General features: G+C 37.8%; 1 protein-coding gene across 2 annotated transcripts in view; it reads left to right on the forward strand.

The window, feature by feature from the left end:
* chm (CHM Rab escort protein) overlaps positions 1–20,474 on the forward strand; it is a 283,130-nt gene that overhangs the window by 105,081 nt on the left and 157,575 nt on the right. For both annotated transcript variants that reach the window (XM_039765765.1, XM_039765766.1), the window contains exons 7-8: positions 8,180–8,300; positions 9,593–9,815. In XM_039765765.1, coding sequence (XP_039621699.1) covers positions 8,180–8,300; positions 9,593–9,815 — 344 coding nt within the window. The remainder of the gene's footprint in view (positions 1–8,179; positions 8,301–9,592; positions 9,816–20,474) is intronic.

A 20,474-nucleotide genomic window follows, 5' to 3' on the forward strand; every position in this document is an offset into this window, starting at 1 on the left:
TTCCAATTTAATCATAAAATAGACCTTTTCACTGTGTCCTTATTTTTTTTTCTCTTTGCTTCAAATACACTGCTGTACATTCTGATGCTGTTGTGAAGGTGCAAAAAATTTATATAGTATGTGAGACTTTTAAAATGTATCATGTCATTACATTGGGGAATATGCAACGCTTTAATATAAAGGCATCACAACTGCATTTGTATGTCGGCATTCCACTTCACGGCATCGAACCATTCACCAAACATCAAAGCATGCACATTGATCCTGTAGGATCAGCAAAGTGGCTTTCTGCCACATGTAGATAGTAAATAGAGACTCTGACATCACGTTCTGACTTGATCACACTGTCATCTGTCTCCCCAACTTTTTGCTGGTACTGCAATTTGCGCATGCGTCACATTAATTTCTGAGAACGTGCTCAGAGGAAGCATCAAATGAACACTGTGAATGGGTGGCAGCCGTGATATGTACACGTTCTGAGTGTGAAGTGTAAACTGGCCCTTACTTCTATGTGTTTTTGATGAAGAGTTCATGAAAACCAGTATTTCACTTGACAAAAGCACATTTCTTTGAAAGCCAAACTGTTTTTTTAAATATGGCAAATGATTTTTCCCCAAGAAATTTTAGTTGTCTGCAGCAGAGTTTAAAGGAGGCAGGGTTGTGGAAGAATCACTTGTGGATCCTTCCATCTTAATTGTGGTATTGCACATACAAAAATAAAACTTTTTGTGTCATACTATAATCACTAAGGTAACTGCAGCTTAAAGTAGTCACATGCAGCTTGAGGCTCATTCAGTGGGGAGCACACTAACCGGACAGGCGGATTTTTTGTGACTGACTAAGTAAAAGCTTTGCATGTATTTGCGTAGCACTTTGTTTTCTGGTTTCCTGTTGCTGTAATGAATTTGTCTAGCAGCTTCAGATAAAGATAGAAATAAAAATAGCCATTTGTGGTTGAAATTACAGTATAGTGAAACACAAATGAAAGTAGACAGAGAATTTTATAATTGAATAAAGCCAGAGATATTCTCAAAACATACTCAGTTTGATATAAAATGCTGTGCTCTTGGCTAAAGGCTCCAATGAAAGATATCGATAAGAAATTATAACAAAGAAAATGAGTGCCAATCATTACTAACAATAGACTGATTCGGGATACAGTAATCCCTTTTAGGTCCAAAAAATGCACTAGGGCTTATTTTCTGGTAGGTCTTATTTTTATTGAAGTTCAAAAAAATAAAGTACATTTACAGTGCATCCGGAAAGTATTCACAGCGCATCACTTTTTCCACATTTTGTTATGTTAGTCAAAGGAATTGTCTGTAGACCTCCGAGACAGGATTGTCTCGAGGCTCAAATCTGGGGAAGGTTAGAGAAAAATTTCTGCTGCTTTGAAGGTCCCAATGAGCACAGGAGCCTCCATCATCTGTAAGTGGAAAAAGTTCGAAACCACCAGGACTCTTCCTAGAGCTGGCCGGCCATCTAAATTGAGAGATCGGGGGAGAAGGGTCTTAGTTGGGGAGGTGATCAAGAACCCGATGGTCACTCTGTCAGAGCTCCAGAGGTCCTCTGTGGAGAGAGGAGAACCTTCCAGAAGGACAACCATCTCTGCAGTAATTCACCAATCAGGCCTGTATGGTACAGTGGCCAGACGGAAGCAAATCCTTAGTAAAAGACACATGGCAGCCCGCCTGGAGTTTGTCAAAAGGCACCTGAAGGACTCTCAGACCATGAGAAACAAAATTCATGCTGTGGAGATGTTTTTCAGCGGCAGGAACTGGGAGACTAGTCAGGATAAAGGGAAAGATGACTGCAGCAATGTACAGAGACATCCTGGATGAAAACCTGCTACATTGCGTTTTTGACCTCAGACTGGGGCGACGGTTCATCTTTCAGCAGGACAATGACCCTAAGCACACAGCCAAGATATCAAAGGAGTGGCTTCAGGACAACTCTGTGAATGTCCTTGAGTGGCCCAGCCAGAGCCCAGACTTGAATCTGATTGAACATCTCTGGATAGATCTTAAAATGGCTGTGCACCAATGCTTCCGTTCCAACCTGATGGAGCTTGAGAGGTGCTGCAAAGAGGAATGGCCGAAACTGGCCATGGATAGGTGTGCCAAGCTTGTGGCATCATATTCAAAAAGACTTGAGGCTGTAATTGCTGCCAAAGGTGCATCGACAAAGTATTGAGCAAAGGCTGTGAATACTTATGTACATGTGATTTCTCAGTTTTTTTATTTTTAACAAATTTGCGAAAACCTCAAGTAAACTTTTTTTCACGTTGTCATTATGGGATGTTGTGTGTAGAATTCTGAGGAAAAAATGTAATCCATTTTGAAATAAGGCTGTAACATAACAAAATGTGGAAAAAGTGATGCGTTGTGAATATTTTCCGGATGCACTGTATTCCTGTTTAACAATTATACAGTACAAACTACTGGTACGTTAATGCCTGTTCAACAATCAAATCAACATGCACGGTATTCATGTTCTACAAACTACTGTACGAGGGGGTACCCAAAAGAATCCGCAATAGCGCCATGCTGGACGGAGCCCCCGGAGCACACACCTCCCCCGCCACGGCAGGCAAGCACAGAACAACTTACTCCCAGGTAGTGCCCCAAGTTTCAACCCCGTCTCTTGCTGTTCTCGATTCCTGCGGCCATGAACCCCCGCCTCCCACCAGAGAAAAATGCCGCACCTCACCCCTTTCCAAATGAAAAAAGATTTTTCTCGCCTAAAAAAAGATGAAATTCATCACCCCTTCCCTGCAGGAAACAAAAGCCCACAGCTGTACGCCGACCACAAAAAACGAGAAGAAGCAAAAAACGAGGTTGAATGCTGTTCCACACTCAACCACCACAACACGAAAAACGTGCACCCCAAAAGCCGCGGCCAGCACAGTGCTACCAGTAACACGGACTCCCTTGGGCACCCCCTCCTATGTTAACTCTGGTTTAACAATCAACATGTATTCATGTTATACAAACTACCGTATGTTAACTGCTTCTACATTTATTCAAATACAATCATGTCATCTTCTTACAGAATATCATCATAACTCTCCATATCTGAACCTGCAATTCCTTCCTGGATTTCTTTTGACTGTAATTCCTTTAGAATTAATGGCCCCAATCTCTCATGTGCAGCAATACTGCTCTCCTTAAATGAACACTTCTTGTCTAGGTAACCTGCTCGTAGTGCATTGGCAACACAGCTTTCAGTGATTTTTATCCCTTGAATTTTTCAGTCAAGTCGCCAACTCATGCAGCTTAGGCTTCTCAAAGTTCCCCCGCTGATTTCTATCTAATCTGTTTTCAGTGTAATCATTGACTTCTATTCGCAAATGGTCCTTGAATGGCTTGTTTATTGCAATGTCAAGTATAACCAGGGCAGCTTTTAGGCTAAATACGGCACCTCTCAGGACAGATGCAAAAATGGCGGATTAGCGGTAGGTCTTATTTTCGGGGGAGGGTTTATATTAGCGGTACATCAGAAATTACTACTAGGTCTTACTTTCGGGGAAACACGGTAGTTATGTGGGCCTTATTAACCAGAGTTCACATCAAATCAAAGAATTCTTTTTTTATTAAAAAAAAATAGACTATTTGACGAAACCACTGGAAACAATCATTTGGTACCATATATGACCATTGTTTTTTGTGCATTAGACTTTCAAAAAGAAATTATTACAGTATGATCTGGAAACCCTGAAATACAGTGGAAAATTATTTTATATATGCTAATATGCTAGTAATAACAGCAAAAGAAAAATAACTTTTTCTCTTTAGGTTTTGTCAGCTTTTTGGTTTGATAGTAAACATTATATAGGTTTTGGCTCCTGCTTCCTTCATACTTAACTACTGTAGAAGAAATGGGTTAATATAAAGAAAAGACAACCAAATATATGTCACAATAATGATATTTTCACACATTCACACAGAACCCTTAATTTTCAAAGCAAATAAATCTGTTCAGAAGTCCATCCTTTAATTATTGCCTTGTCTCTAATTCATTGTGCAAGTGTGGTAATAGAGACTTTTAAATTTAAATGCAATGTCACTTGGCAGTTCTTTGAACGTCAACACACTTGGAGGTAACGTCTTACTGTTAATGGATTAACTGTTCATTCAGTATATGTCTTTTAAAGATGGTTTACTGCTTCTCAAGAGTTTTTATATTGAAAGTATTCAAGAAAAGAAAATATTGGTCCATTGTACTTTTAGTCTCTTTGCTGCAGCCTGTGCCAGCAACATGAATTAGAACATACAGTCCCATTTTAGACTGGGCCCCAGTGTTAGAGAATTCTCTGTCACACATATAAACATATATAAAATCACCCGAAAGTAACAGTACATGTGATTTGAATTGTGAGAATAAACTGGAATCAAAATGAACACATAAAAATACCAAGGGAATGTGCAGAACATCCCCATACATTCTGTTTTATCATGAGAAAGGCTTTTGGGAAAACCTTTCTTTAAAACATAAATTCCGCTTTGTCAAATGCACAGATCCTTTTCCTATAGACTACACCTGTGTCACTATTCCTGTTTGTCTGTTCTTACAACCTTCTAACAGTCTTTATGAATATATAGTTCAAAGTTGCAATGCAATTTCACCCAGAACCAGTTTGCTAGCTTCAAGCTGAACCCAGGTATGACTGTCACTGTAGCTTATATCTTTCACGCTTGATTGAGCCAGCTGGAAAAGGAGTAATTTTCCCAACTCTCAGTGGAACTGGCAGAACAAGACATACAAGCAGGAAAGTGGGCTTAAAAAGTTTTAATCTTTAAATATTATAACTGGTGCCATAAGCAAAAACAATTGGAAATGTGGCTTTATAACTCAAGCCATAAATAAAAGCAATTACAGATGTTGCTTTTCATTCCAGTACAACTTATAGCGTCCTCCTGATCTAAAAGCAGATGAAGCTCAGCAACAATTCTGCAATGTGTTTGTCAGTTCAGGTGTCCATAATTTTAGTAGTTACACAAAGTTTCTGATCAGCTCTTTGTGTAGCCAGATCATTGGCTGGTCCTCCTATCTCACAACTTTTTTAGTGTCTCTGTCCCCGTTCATTGTGTAGGCTTGTATAACTACTATGTCACTCATTCCCCAATGCTTTCTTCCTGGAGAGAAGAGGAGCGCTCGTGCTTCTTAAATCTACCCCGTTCAGTGACTCATACACTCATCCTGGCCCACAATTTTTGATATTCTATCCAATTTCGGGATTCATACGCATAAATTTATGTTTCTGACATTACAGATAGAACATTGAAGTGGTATGTTTGTATTCAGCAAGTCTATTGTAACCTCCACTAGAAACATCAGCCTTCGCACTCAGCTGTGGTGTGAATTAGAGCAAATCATTCATGTGTTGTTGGTTATCTCCAGTCATACTCAATTATCCTCCCAAGAATCCACATTTGCTACATCAGCACTTAAGGCCCATGTCGCATTAGATGACTCTTCCAGCAATTTGCAGTCGTGAATATGATTTACATAATCTTAATGTGTTTATAATGTGACATAGCCAGCAATTTTGTCCTTAGTCGTTGGGGTGGACTTCTTTATGCATAAGAACAGAAGAGCACATAGAAGGCAGTGACGAGAGGCTTTGAACCTCAAAAATAGAAGAGAACCATTCGTGTGATATTTCTTGTTTTACGTACCTGACAAAATAAAAAAGAAAAAAAAAAAAGGCTGCTATTGCTACTAAACTCAACACAGCTGTTAAACTTTCCCACAGTGCTGTCACCATCATACAGCATGCTGTCAAATAAAACCAAAGAGAGCACAGCTATGCTGCCCAGTCGGCACGTGAATGCTAAATGCGAAATAACTAGTAATTAATCTGACTTATCTATGACTAGAAGTCATTTAATGTGACATCAGCTTAACAGACTTTTTTAATGACTAAGCTTTTGGGAGATTTCATCTCCTTGGTTTCAACCCCAAAGTTGTATCAGGCACGGAATGTCGGGCTGCTCCGCTGGGTCGAGAGCTTCGCAGTTTCGGGCAGCATTCTCTCTTCTTGCACTGTTTGTGACACTTCAAGTGCCCCGTCGGGTCCTGGGAGAGTGGAAATCTTTACAAATGAGTGTAATCGGCGCCATCGAAGCGTTACTCTCTTGGTAAATTGCGCTGTATGACTACTTACTGTCCCTTGAGGTGAGTTTGAATGTCACTAAAACCCCGCAACATTCAGGGTTGCTTTTGTGATCAGTTCTTTTAAGAAGATGGAGGCTTTACACTCAAGAAGATGCACCGACCTCTTCATGTAAAGTATTGGACTTGGGAATTGTGTGGACCTTCTGCCCGTTAAGCACGGAAGGGCATCGTCCACATTTCTCAGAATAATTGTTCTCTTAAAATCACAGGCACGTAGTGCAACATTGTCAAACAGGTAGTTTACCCGAAACCACTGCAGTAGTACTCAGTGTATCTTTACTTCTTAAATGTTAATGTTTTACTGTTTAATAATTTATACGCTTCTTATATATTCTTAAAATTTTTTTATTAAAATGTTTTACTACTTAACTTATTTTATAAATACTACATTTTATTGTTTTCCCTTGCACTCAGTGAGCAAAGCCACTGGGTAATCAGCTACTAAATATTAATAATAAAAATAATGTTTGGAATAGTATTCTGCTGCCATCTTGTGGATTAAATAACCTTGTGCTGTCAAAAAGAAAAAAAAAATCACGATTATTTCTACGTGCCTCTCTGTGGATCAAATGGAAGAACAAGGAAGACTTCAGTCTCCCAAGTACATTTCACAATGTAGCAACTGTCAATGTTCGCATTAGGAGGAATGTGGAAGTCACTAAACCTTGCAGTGTTTCACAAAACAAATATATGTTGTTTAGTCCTTCACTCAGTTAACTTCTTTTCATTCCTGGTATATTTTTTTTAATCTTCATTACATCCTCACACTACCACTCCCATGTTTTATTAAAAGTATGATATTCTTACTGTCAAGTGCTATGTCAAGAAACATCTTAACCATAGAACATTATTACAGAGGGTTGGGAATCATCCAGGTGTTTGTTTGCAAGATGAGCACTGTTACTGTTGGATAGCAGAGGTTTCCACCTTGAAGCTCTCCTACAAAACCCATCTCTTTGTTACTGTGGATTTAAGAATGCTGACCCTGGCTGAGGATAGAGAGGCTAGCTGTATTTTAATGTTTTTCTGGCATACTCTATGACCTTCTGAATGAGTCATTGCTGTGCCTTTTGAATATTTTTTTACCGGCCAGCCATTCCTGGAAAAATTCATCACTTTTCAAATTGGTCCATCTTTTGGAGATAGTGATTCTCACTGTGGTGTGTTAGAGTCCCAGAGCCTTGGAAATTTCTTTGTAACCCTTTGCTGATTTTTAGTAATTCTATTATCGCCTCTTTTGGCTACAGTCAGATCTAGATGTGTTCAGTGGAATGGTAAGTAACTGATAATGCAGTTACTTTTTACACCAGGCAGACCAGATACTGGATAAATAAGTCCTTTGAAACCAAATACTGTACTGAGTCTCTTGAGAGCTTCCTGTTTCATTTAAAACTCCTAATTTGGTGTAGGGGTCTCATGATGTTTGGTAGTACTGTTTCAACTTAGCAAAGCTGTGGTGCAGTAAGAGTACAGATAAATGTGTATTACAGCAGAGAGCAAAGCCATAGAAGGGCAGGCTCACTCACAGTTGTCAATTTTCAGCTGTGTGATATAACCTTGTGTGCAGTTCTGATTGGTGTGGGGAAAGTGTGCTGCTTGTTCCCTCCTTGTCTGCATTGTAAATCTTGCTTGATAAAAATTTGAGGATTTAGTAATTGTGGAAACCAAACTCACAATAATACACAATCATCTAAGTCATGAAAATACACAAAAATAATAAGTTAACACAAGTTTAATACTACTTTTTAATCATTTTCTCAGCAAGTGGTGTAGATTCCTCTTATAACCAGACTCTTCTGCAAATTCCTTTATTTTATATTATTTTTTAGCTTTTTTTTTCAATATCGTACTCGTAAAGCTTTTGTTCAATTTTCCCCCAAATATTTAATGAATTATCTAGATACCTATTGCAAGTAAATGTGAAACATACTAAAAAATATTTTAAGCTTCGGCTATTATAATTTTTATCCAAGTTATGCCTTGTTTACTAATGATGTTCTAGGTGCCATGCTCTCGAGCAGATGTCTTTGGAAGCAAACAGCTTACTATGGTTGAGAAAAGAATGCTTATGAAATTTCTCAGTTTTTGTATTGAGTATGAGCAACATCCTGAAGAATATGCAGGTAGTTCATTATGATTTTACTATTTACTATTTTTATACATCACATCCAATGTTGTTGTTTTATTTAGAAAGATAATATTTAATATGAGCCTTTATACTGTGTAAAACATTAATGTTACTTTCTGTTAAGATAAGTAAACAAATTTAAATATAACAGACTAAACATATTCTCATTGCATTTGAATATTGCTTCAAATAATGTTAATTTGTTTTAACATATTAAAAATAGATATTTTTTCACAGTTCACACATTCTTGTTGTGGTAATTGTTACAGTTATTGATTTTAATGTGGTGTTTGAGAATTATAAGATTATTTATGGGTTTGTGCACATGTTGAAGTGTTTGTTTCAGTATGTAATCTTTTAAATGCTGATTTATCTTCTAAATGAAATGAACTTGTGCTAGCAACTGAAAATGTTTTTCTGTATCATTGCAAATAAACTTTTAGATCCCAGGACTCTTCTAAATTTTCCGCCATATCAAACCATTTGGTGTCTGCAGTAAATGGTGTGTGATTGTGCCACTGATTTATAATAGTGACAAATAATGTAAATTAACTCTTTATGGTCCAAAGATTGTTGAGTCCAGGATTGGTTGGGGTACCAACTGGGCAAAATCCTGTTTAATATAAACAAAGCCCAAGCTTGATAACACTGCAGTCATAGGCTAGTTACCTTCTAAATCGCTCTTGTGACATTCTCCAAGACTCTTTCCAGCATGGTCAGGTCCAAGTGAGACACCACCATCTGGGAGAATCTCCCATTTATAGCAGGAAGACGAGAACGGGCAGGTCTTCTTTGGATCTTTTGCCCTCAAGGGCCGGTTTCTCAAAGCTGTGGTAGGAAAAGGAGACAAGACTGTTGGCAGCAGTGCCCCATCTCGTGCCTCTGGTGCATATGTTTAACAAGATCTAATCTGTATCCCATTTTTTGTCATCCACTTTAAATTATTTAACTATGTGTCTGTTTTTTCCCAGATTAAATTTAACATGAAAAGATTGCACATAATAAACTACATTGTAAGGTTTTACCTATTCTTTATTTGTATTTAGTCCTTACCATTACTATATGTATGCTATTTTATCTATTTTATTATATCTATTTTATCCATTTGAACAAAATAGTTGTTTTTAAGTTAGTTTAACAATAAAATACAAACTGCAGGAGGAAAATATTTACCATTGTAAGAAAAGTCATGTTAAGTTTAAAATATATTTATATGATTTATACTACATTTATTTTTGAAACTAATTTGGTTATATACTTAACATTATATTTGTTTGGTTGTTAAAGATTTCAAGGAACGCACCTTTTCAGACTTTTTAAAGACCAAGAACCTGACACCAAACCTTGCAAATTTCATTCTCCACTCAATCGCCATGGTTTTAGACACTGATCTCACCACAGAAGGCCTTCGAGCAACTCAGCATTTCCTACAGAGTCTTGGTCGATATGGAAATACACCCTTTCTTTTTCCCCTTTATGGTCTTGGAGAAATCCCACAGTGTTTCTGTAGGTATGTACAATTGCTCACTGTACTTTATGATAAGTATACCTGTTATTCACCACAATTGACAAGGATTGTTACACTTCTGATGTAGTAGATTTTTATGACTAAACCTCACACTTTGCTGTTTGCAAGAAAACATAATCAGTTTTCCTTTGATTACTTTTTAGTATACATGTATATGTATATCTACATACATTTTGGAAAGTGAGCCCAACTTGGTGCCAGTCCAAAGCCCAGATAAATAAAGTGGGTTTATGTCAGGCACGACATCTGGCTGTAAAACGTTAATGATGGAGTCAGCCTTGCCTGACCCCTGTAAGAACTGAGCGAGGGCTACTGGGCCAGGGGCAAGCCCAGCTAAAGAAGCTAGTCCAGAAGAAGAAGACAGGGCAGGGAAAAAAAAAGGGTGAGTTAAAAATAAGAGTGAGGAAAATGAATAAAAAATTGTTCATTTCAAGTGGCAATATACATTATCAAAACTAATAATGTCTTGGCAATATTTTTTTTAATCACTTTATTTTAATCAAGATACAATACATTTTTATTAGACTCATGAACATTTCTGGATGAGTCCAGACTTTTCACTAATTGTGTAGTTCTCTGAAAATTACCAAGTAGTTAAAATTTTTATGTTTTCCACTTTTATGACTAATCCATTTCTAACCTAATCAGTCCCTAGCCCAAGGTTTTTCTAGGGGCTGAACAGTATTGTGTGGTGGTGTGTGTTTGTTTTAGTTTTTTTTATGATTATATATTTCTTTCAATAGTGTAATTAATGTGTTTCGTAATTTTATAACTAAAGATAAGTAGAAAACATTTTATACTGTTTAAAAATATCACAATAATTTTTGCCAAGTTTTTCTTAACAAGTTTCCATTTGTGTGATAGAGCAGAAAGTGAGGAAAGCGATAGAAAAAGATCTGTCAGACCTAAAGTCACAACCGCATCAAAAGACAAGTTTCTGAGGGTTACCAGCTTGCTTGATAGGCACTTCACAGTACAACAGCTCATACACAGCTTAGCAGTGGTCAAATTAAAGCAAGTCTTGGTTTTGGCTGTGAAGAGACTGTCCAGTTTGCAGTAGTCCATCAGTAGTTTCTTACTGCCACTGACTCTGTCAGACCTGCAGCTTAAAGTCTCCTCTACACTGTAAAAATTGAGAGTTGCTTTTTTCAACCACTGTTTAGCTGTGCTTGAAGTTGTTGTGCTGTGAACTGCCTATCTGACCTTCAGATCTCCTCCTATCAGTTTCTTTCAGGTTCCACTTGCCTTTGGATTGTTTAGGACACCACTGTACTCACTGATACAATTTGTTTGGGTTTTACCCTTCTAAGGGTAATAATGTTCTGTCTCATTTCATTTGTTAATTGACATTTTCTTGCAATTATCACTGGAATATTGTTCAAGTATTACTTCAGAGGGTGCAGTAACAAAGTCTGTTCCAACTCTGCTTTAAGATAGACAAAGGGTTTTTTAAATAATCAACAGAAATTGGGACACCTATTCAAATTGTTTGCTTCAACTTGCAAGGCTTAATTTACTTTAATTGCAGCCAAGCATCTGTAGGTTGCAACCTATTAGATCCCTGAAAAAGGCTCACATAAATATCTAACCTAAACTTTAAATTTTAACCTCTGGCAGTTTACTGTTTACCTTTTCACCATTTTAGGTTATCCATTGCATTTCAACTGATTAAATTTGAAGCAAAAGCTGAGGTGTTCTAAAAGCTTTTGTAGTGTATTTACAGTGTCATACATACATACACACAAACACATAAACTGCCCCCCTTGATTTTTGTTTAAATTATCTGGCCTTTGTTGTGCAGTCTTCTGGAGTGTTTGGTTGTGAAAACCTAATTATCTTTAAATTTGCTGGAATCAAAAATTTCCACTTCCCTGCTGTGCTGATTTTAATTAGGTCCTCAGTGGTAGGTGCATGCAGACTGCTTTTGGTGGAGTTTTGTTGAATCTGCAGTGACAGTCCTCTGTCACACAAAGCAGCTGATATGGGAAGAATTAGTACAGTAATCCCTCCTCGATCGCGGGGGTTGCATTCCAGAACCCCCCGCGATAGATGAAAATCCGCGAAGTAGAAACCATATGTTTGTATGGTTATTTTTATATATTTTAAGCCCTTATAAACTCTCCCACACTGTTAACATTATTAGAGCCCTCTAGACATGAAATAACACCCTTTAGTCAAAAGTTTAAACTGTGCTCCATGACAAGACAAAGATGACAGTTCTTTCTCACAATTAAAAGAATGCAAATATATCTTCTCTTCAAAGGAGTGCCCGCATCAGGAGTAAAGAATTTCAGAGAGAGAGCGCTCGCAAAGAAAAACAAACAATCAATAAATCAATACGTGTGCTTTTAAGTATGCCGAAGCGTCAGTATCTTCTAAGCAAACAGCCTCTGTGCAAACAGCCCCTCTGCTCACATCTCCTCCGTCAGGCGCAGAGAACGTCAGAGAGAGAGAGAGCACGAGATTAAAGCAAACAATCAAAAAATCAATACGTGTGCTTTTAAATATGCCGAGGCACCGCAATAAAGCGGCATTTCTTAGAGGAGCGTCCGTGCAAACAGCCCCTCTGCTCACACCCCCTCCGTCAGGCGCAGAGAATGTCAGAGAGGGTGAGATAGAGGCAGAGACAAGCAAACAATCAAGCACCGCGCGGGATGCATATCTTATATCATTGAGGAGTTTTAGTTAATATGTAATACATGCTCTGATTGGGTAGCTTCTAAGTCATCCGCCAATAGCGTCCCTTGTATGAAATCAACTGGGCAAACAAACTGAGGAAGCATGTACCATAAATTAAAAGACCCATTGTCTGCAGAAATCCGCGAACCAGCGAAAAATCTGTGATATATATTTAGATATGCTTACATTTAAAATCCGCGATAGAGTGAATCCGCGAAAGTCAAAGCGCGATATAGCGAGGGATTACTGTATTATCTCCACAAAGTGCAATACATTGTGTAAAGAATAGAAGTCTACTGATGAAAAAACAATACAAGTAAAACAATTGTTTCAATAAGGAGTATAAATGTATATATTACATTATAGCAATGGTTGAAAGGTTTTTTGTGAACAATATTTCTGACATACTGCTGTATGATGTCATGAAATGTTAATATTACAGGGATTTTCTGACTGCTGCTGAATCTCCTTATTCTGACATCCAGATTGACACTAGTACAGCATATGGTTACTTATGATAACATCCAGAAGAGTGGATGTTTCAACATGTCAAGCGTAATTACTATACCCGGGTGGTGACTGCAGCACATTCTCTCTGTTAGGGTTGCTAAGCAGTGCTCTTTCAAATTCATCTTAGATTACAGGCAATATTACATATCCTGTTTTTAATCATGCTCAAACCCAAAAGGGCTTCCAGGAAAGGCATTGTCCTCACCCCTGTAACCCAATACTGGAAGAAGCTGATATGAAAATGTATGTATGTTCTTAATTTATTCCAGGTGAAATGCAAGAAAAAAAACTAATAACAGCAAGAAAAAAAACAAAAAATTATATATTATATATTTAGGCAGAACCATAAGCACTATATTTGGCAAAAAACAGGAACTGCTAATCACCTTCCTAATACCATCTCTACAGTGAAGCATTCATTTCACAAACATCACTGAGTTGCATCAAGCCAGTTGTATGGGGTGGTATTATCCCCTTGTTATCCAGATATACGTACAAGACTTCCTTATATAGTGGTTTAATTTGGAAACGTATCACAATTCGCAGCATATTAATAGGAACAGTCGCAATGGCACTGGACAAGTTACACCAGCCAGGGATGAATCACCAAAAGAATGAGCTAGCAATACATAATCTATAGCAGGACAGCTTATGAAAATGGCAACTCCACCATTTTCATACAGTACTTCTCTTCTGTTTTTATATGCTTCCCCTTGGCCATATTATTCATAGCTATGGACTGGGCTATCATTTTTATGCAGATGATACTCAACTCTACTTCAGTGTTAAAAGTGGATCTTCATCAGAGCTTTCTCAGCTCACAACCTGCTTTAGTGAAATTAAAACTTGGATGGAGCAGAACTCTTTAAAATTAAATGGCAACAAAACTAAACTCCTGCAAATTGGGACTAAAATGAGCTCTTTCCCAGTCCATCTTGGCGGTGATCTCATCAGACCTGCCTCCACTGCAAAGAATCTTGGTGTCATTTTTGATTCCTCCCTTTCTTATTCCGCCCACATAAATCACATTAAGAAACTTTGTTACTTTCACCTCCGTAACATATTCCGTGTTCGCTCTTTCCTCTCCTTTCTAATGCTGAGAAACCTGTCCATGCTTTTATCACATCCCACATCAATGATTGTAACTCGCTGTTGGCAGGTGCCCCTTCTAATCTTATATCACAGCTCTAGCTTATTCAAAACTCGGCTGCAAGAGTCCTTACTCGAACCAGCAGCAGTAAGCACATCACACCCAACCTGCTCCGTCTTCACTAGCTCCCTGTGTCTTACAGAATCGAATATAAAATCCTACTAATAACCTGCAAAGCCTTAAATAACCTCGCGCCAAACTACATCAGTGATCTTCTCCATCACTATGTACCTGCCCGCCCACTAAGGTCCTCTGATTCTGGCAATCTTGTTGTGCCCCACACTAATCTTCACTCCATGGGTGACAGAGCCCAGACTCTGGAATGACCTACCGAAATTAATCAGATCAGCTAACTCCATGAATTCTTTTAAACAAACAACTTAAAACTCATCTGTTCAGGAAGGCTTTTAGCTCTACTTTACTTTATTACCCTTCTCTCAGTTTACCTCTCTGTCAAGATGCTCATATAACCTATATGTGTGTGTACTAGACCATCAATTGTGTTGTCTGTTAGGCTTTTCTCTGAATTTACTGTCTTAGTCTGTTCTTTATTTATGTATTTGTTTGTACAATGCTATATACTGTATTCCTTGGCGTTCTATCTTAAACTCTGTGAAGTGCCTTGAGCATGGGAAAGGCACTATATAAATAAAATGTATTATTACTATTACAGTTGCAGGTGTTTTTTCCAACTAGTGTGGCAAAAAGCAAGCGGCCTTTTTAAGAAGTCACCTCAAATAGCCATGTATAGAGCAGAAAATCTATCCATTGTGTCACTTGGTGCAAACGCTACACTATAAAGGCACCCTCAGAGAATGATTTTGCTTATGTAAATAGAAAGCATTTCCACTCTAATAATGTACTGCTCTATAGTCCACAAAATATGTGTCGCATTTTGCAAGCATGTAGCATGCTGCATAATGTGGCACACAATCCTGGCTTGTTCATATCTAAATACAGTGATCCCTCGCTATATCGCGCTTCGACTTTCGCGGCTTCACTCTATCGTGGATTTTATATGAAAGCATAACTAAATATATAACGCGGATTTTTCGCTGCTTCGCGGGTTCTGCGGACAATGTGTCTTTTTACTTCCTGTACATGCTTCCTCGGTTGGTTTGCCCAGTTGTTTTCATACAAGGGACACTATTGGCGGATGACTGAAAAGCTAACCAATCAGAGCACGCAGTTAAGTTCCTGCGTGCTGAATGCAGTGTTAACCAGGAAGTCTCGTCTCGCTCATTCAGCATCAACGTGTTTCGCTGTGTAAAGAGTTGTGCTCTTTTGCGTTTATCTTTGTGCATAGTCAAGCCCTTCATTATGGCTCCAAAACGATCTGCTACTGCTTCAGGGGCCATGCCCAAGCGCCAACGGAAGATATTAACGATTGCCGAAAAGGTAAACGTTTTGGATTTGTTGAAGGCTACGATTCTTTTTATTTAAAAAGTAGGAAAGGAATATAAGATCTACGGCCACAGTATCCTTTTAACCAGGGTGCAAAACGAGTTGTAAGTGGATGTAATAAGGCAGTAGTCTGGATGGAATCTGCTTTAGGGATTTGGATTGAAGACTGCCAGAAGAAGAACAACGACAGTGCTACACATTTGCCTGAAGTGGCTCCTTTGGAAGAGCTGTAACGCTCTCCTTTGTTGTGCAGTAAAATTAAACTCATTGTTATCGGACAAGTCATCGTGTCATTGTTGGTGAGTAACCATAATTAATTTTCTACTTACAGTACTTAGTAAATGTACATACGTTTAGTGTCACTGTACACACATTTACTGTATACTATTTTTCTTGCATTGTACGTATTTATTGCTGGTGGCTTGTCTATCGTAATGGCTGTAACATATGTGATATCGGAGACACTCAATATCTTTAAAATAATATTTAGGTTTTACTGTATATAAACAGTGTGTTTATATACATAATTTCAATGAATCTTACCTAATATCTAAGAGAATACAAAGGGATTGTGCTGTATAACTCTGCGGGGAATATTTATAAACAGTGTGGGAGAGTTTATAAGGGCTTAAAATATATAAAAATAACCATTCAAACATATGGTTTCTATTTCGCGGATTTTCACCTATTGCGGGGGGGGTCTGGAACGCAACCCCCACGATCGAGGAGGGATTACTGTAGATGCAGTATGATGAACCTGACCCTAACCCGACAAATGATCAGATCAATTGGACAGCGTTACAGCTTCATTTGCTTGTAATTAGCAGAATGTAAAAACAGGTAATCAGATGCAGCATTTATTTTTTAACCAAATAATTTAATTAGTGTTCAATATCATATAGTAATCCCTTATATTCCTTAGTTCATTGACCATATCTCTTACAACATCCACTATTGCATTTTGTGACTCCAGACCAGCATTCATCAGAACACAGCCTGATGGTAGACCAGCAGTTTCCGAGGCAGAGGTGTGTGCAACCAAAGATGTGCGGGGCACAGCAGCACCATCACACCGCCTAGAGTTGCATACTTGTACTGTCAATTTTTAATAACATTGTCTGAAACAGAATAAACAGACGGTGGGCTGCGACTTACCTTTTCACATCGACTTTGATATCTGAACACTTTTATTTCAGTCAAAGTGTGACATTCTGAACCTGAACCTTCGAGTGTCTCCGCCACCCTGTATCACTCCATAAATTTTGTTTTGTTGCTTAAACCACCGCTTAAGCCAACAAATAGTACATTCTTCCTTGCCTCCACTTTAAATTCTCTGAAATTTGTTTTGTCCCATGTGCTTTCGCCATTGTCTTTTAACAAAACTCTGAACAGAATGGGCTATTTTTATTAATTAAAATATTCAAATATGCAAAATTCTGTGAGGAGTCGGGTTAGGGCTGCAGGTGCATGCACATGCGTTGAATTTCACGTTCACTGGGATTTATAAAGGGGAAGTGCGTTTAACTTAGCGTACGCAGTTTTATGCATCTTGATTTTTTTTTTGTGCATATGCACACTTCCAGTTTTGTCTGTACACCATGTTATAGTGTGAATTCTATGCTCGGCATTATACATGAAGCCCCTTGTCACTACTAGTATCATGAGGTGGTACCTGCAGCTGATTCAGGTTGCACAGGTAGTCCAGTTCCTCCAGGATATTACATTCATACAGGCCATCGCAAGAAGGTTTGCTGTGTCTCCCAACACAGTCTCAAGAGCATGTAGGAGATCCCAGAAGATGGGTTGATACACGAAGATAGCTGGACAGGTCCGTAGAATGACATCAACCCAGCATCAGGACCAGATTCTGCTCCTTTGCGTAAGGAGAATCAAGAGGAGCACTCCCAGAACCTTACAAAATTACCTCCAGCTGGCTACTAGTGTGCATGTTTTTAACCAAAATGTCAGAAACCGACTCCATGATGGTGGCATGAGGGCCTGAAGTCCTCTAATTGGGCCTTTGCTTACAGCCCATCAACATGCATTTGCCAAAGAATGCAACAGCTGGCTGCTCCACCATTGGAGTCCTGTTCTCTTCAGAGATGAGAGCAGATTCACACTGCGCACATGCAATAGATCTGAAAGAGTCTGGAGGCACCTTGATGAATGTTATGCAGCCTGCAACATCATCCAGCATCACCAGTTTGGCGGTGGGTCAGTGATGGTCTGGGGAGGCATATCCTTGGAGGGTCCACGTGATAAAGAAAGATATCCTGACTGCTGTTAGGTATCGGGATGAAATCCCCACAGTCAAACCTTACTCTGTTGCATTGTGCCCTTTCTTCCTCCTGGTACCGGACAATGCATAGCCTTAAGTGGTCAGAGTATGTAGGCAGATCCTTGATAACAAAGACATTGATACCAAAGACTTGGTCCTCCCAGACCTAAATCCAACTGAGAACCTCTTGGATGGTATGTGTCGGTGTATCCAATGCTGCCAAGTAGAGCCACAGACTCCGTGATGTCCTGATCCCGGTCAGGGAGGAGGTCCCCCAGGATACCCTCCACTATGTCATCAGGAGCATGCCCAGAGATTGTTGGGAATGCATACAGGCAGCAGCGGGCCACACATACTATGGAGTCACATTCTGGATGCCGTGCTAAAATCCATGCATGTTGGATCAGCCTATGATTTCAATTTTTGACTTTGACTTCCAGTGTGATGTAGAATCCAGTCCCAAAATGGTTTGGTGATTTTGGTTTCCATTGACTGTTGTTACATCATTTTGTTGTCAACGAATTACACAGTATTACTCAGTAAAGGCGTTCTACTTATATTTCATTTCACTAATACTAACTTTCTACAAATATTTCATTCACCGAAAACCAATGTGTGATTTAAGTGTTCCTTTAATTTTTTGAGTAGTATCATTTGAATGGGTTAAATGCTTTTAGTGATGCACTGCTAAGTCACAATATTGGTAAATATAACAAATGTAAAATACCCTTCAGGCCAGCAGATATAGTATTTGATTAGAAAACACTGTTTTTGCCCCTTGATATAAGTACTAGGACATGTTAAGACTCATGGTTAGCTGTAGTTCACACACATTCATTGAATAAAAAAGCTCCATGAGTTTACTACACTGTTTTAAACATCACCATTGGATACCAGTTTTAAATCATAGCTTAATTGTTTAGAATCTTTCCATGACTTTGACATTCAGAAACTCTGGCTGCTGAGCCAAGTGCCTAATACTGACAAAAAAGTAACACATTTGTGTATTTTTGGTAAATGCCACTTTAGGTTTGTCAATTTATAACAACAGTGCATTAGCCAGAATGAAAAATAACAGAATTATTAAATATTCCCTTTTCTTTATGTGAATTAATGCATAAAGCTGCCAATGTTAAGAGCATGTTTAGTTTCCTAAATGCAATATTACTTTTGTTTAATTATTTAATTTATTTATTAATATAATTCTCTTATTTAAGAGAACATGCACTTTCACAAAAAAACTATAGATCTTGATGAAATAGCCATAATTTTTTACTTTAGCTAATTAATCATAATAATCTGTTTTTCTTGTTTCAGATTTAAGACATAGGGGGTGGGTTATCCAAATTGCAAGGCTTTAGTTTTATTTTGTGTGGTTAAGGGGGATGTCATGATTCTCTATCTAAAACACAAAGATTCAATAAAGTTTTCCATCTACACTGGAAAATGTATCACTTCAAGTCGAAAACGAAGCTGAATGTCCTTAGAGAAAAGCCTGGGGTGAGAATCTATAAGTCAACATATATTAAAGGCACAAAGTAGATTATACATATCAATGCAGCAGATTCATATGTGTTTCTTCTACTTGCAAAAGGTAGAGATCTTGCTAAAGATGATGGTTACTAAGCTGTGATCTTCCATCACTGAACACACCTGGCCTAAATTACTGATATATAATGACATACAAAGAAAGCGAATTTCACAGTACTACACTGAATAAATGATTTGTTGTTTTATCTTAATATTTAGTATCAGTAGTACATTAATATTTTGAGTACACTGAAATTAAAATAGCAAGTTACCTTAGTGAAGAAATTGTGTTAACTTTTAAATTTCACTTAAATCATTTATGTACAGACACTCACTTTAGTTAAGGTTGAAACATCAAAATCATTTTACAGTGTATATATAGTATGTATATTTACAATGACAGTTATAAACAATTAGATTCCGGTGCATTGTGAACACTACTAAAACAGCATTATTTTTATCAAAATTTTTATTTATTTTGCAAGAAATGTCAATATTGGTGATGTGTCTATAATATATATTGTTTTGTCCTCATCCATAATTCTTTATTTACTATGATATCAGGCCATCTCAGTTTTAACATCTTTCTCAAACACTTATTCCTAAAAACCTGAATCTTCTAAACCTTTTATGCACTAAGAGCTTTTGGTATTGTTGCGCTTAAATTACATACCTAGCTATTGCTTTGCTTATAAAGGAGATGCAAATAGCTGAAGAGTACACTTTTAAATTTTTTAAAGTATTTTTATGATTAAAAACTTTTGTTTTTGTACCAATATCAAGTAAATAAAATACAAAAAAAAAAACTGGTGCTTTATGGATTTCCCCACAACTAACTACATTTTACTGTACATAACCAAGACATTTTATGATTCACAACCATTGAAAATTTACTTTTGGGCCTAAATATGCCAGCTATCATTGTACCAAATTTAGATGCCATATCCCATAGCACTGCAACGTTAATACTGTTTGGCAGAAAGTGTTGCTCTGTTTGGAGACATAGTTTCTCTCAAAAAAAGTATTGCTGTAGTAGTTTTATTACTACTGTTATTTATTTATTGCTTTATTTAAAATAAAAAATACATAT

Source organism: Polypterus senegalus, chromosome 10 (genome assembly GCF_016835505.1).
Source record: "Polypterus senegalus isolate Bchr_013 chromosome 10, ASM1683550v1, whole genome shotgun sequence".
Lineage (NCBI taxonomy): Eukaryota > Metazoa > Chordata > Cladistia > Polypteriformes > Polypteridae > Polypterus > Polypterus senegalus.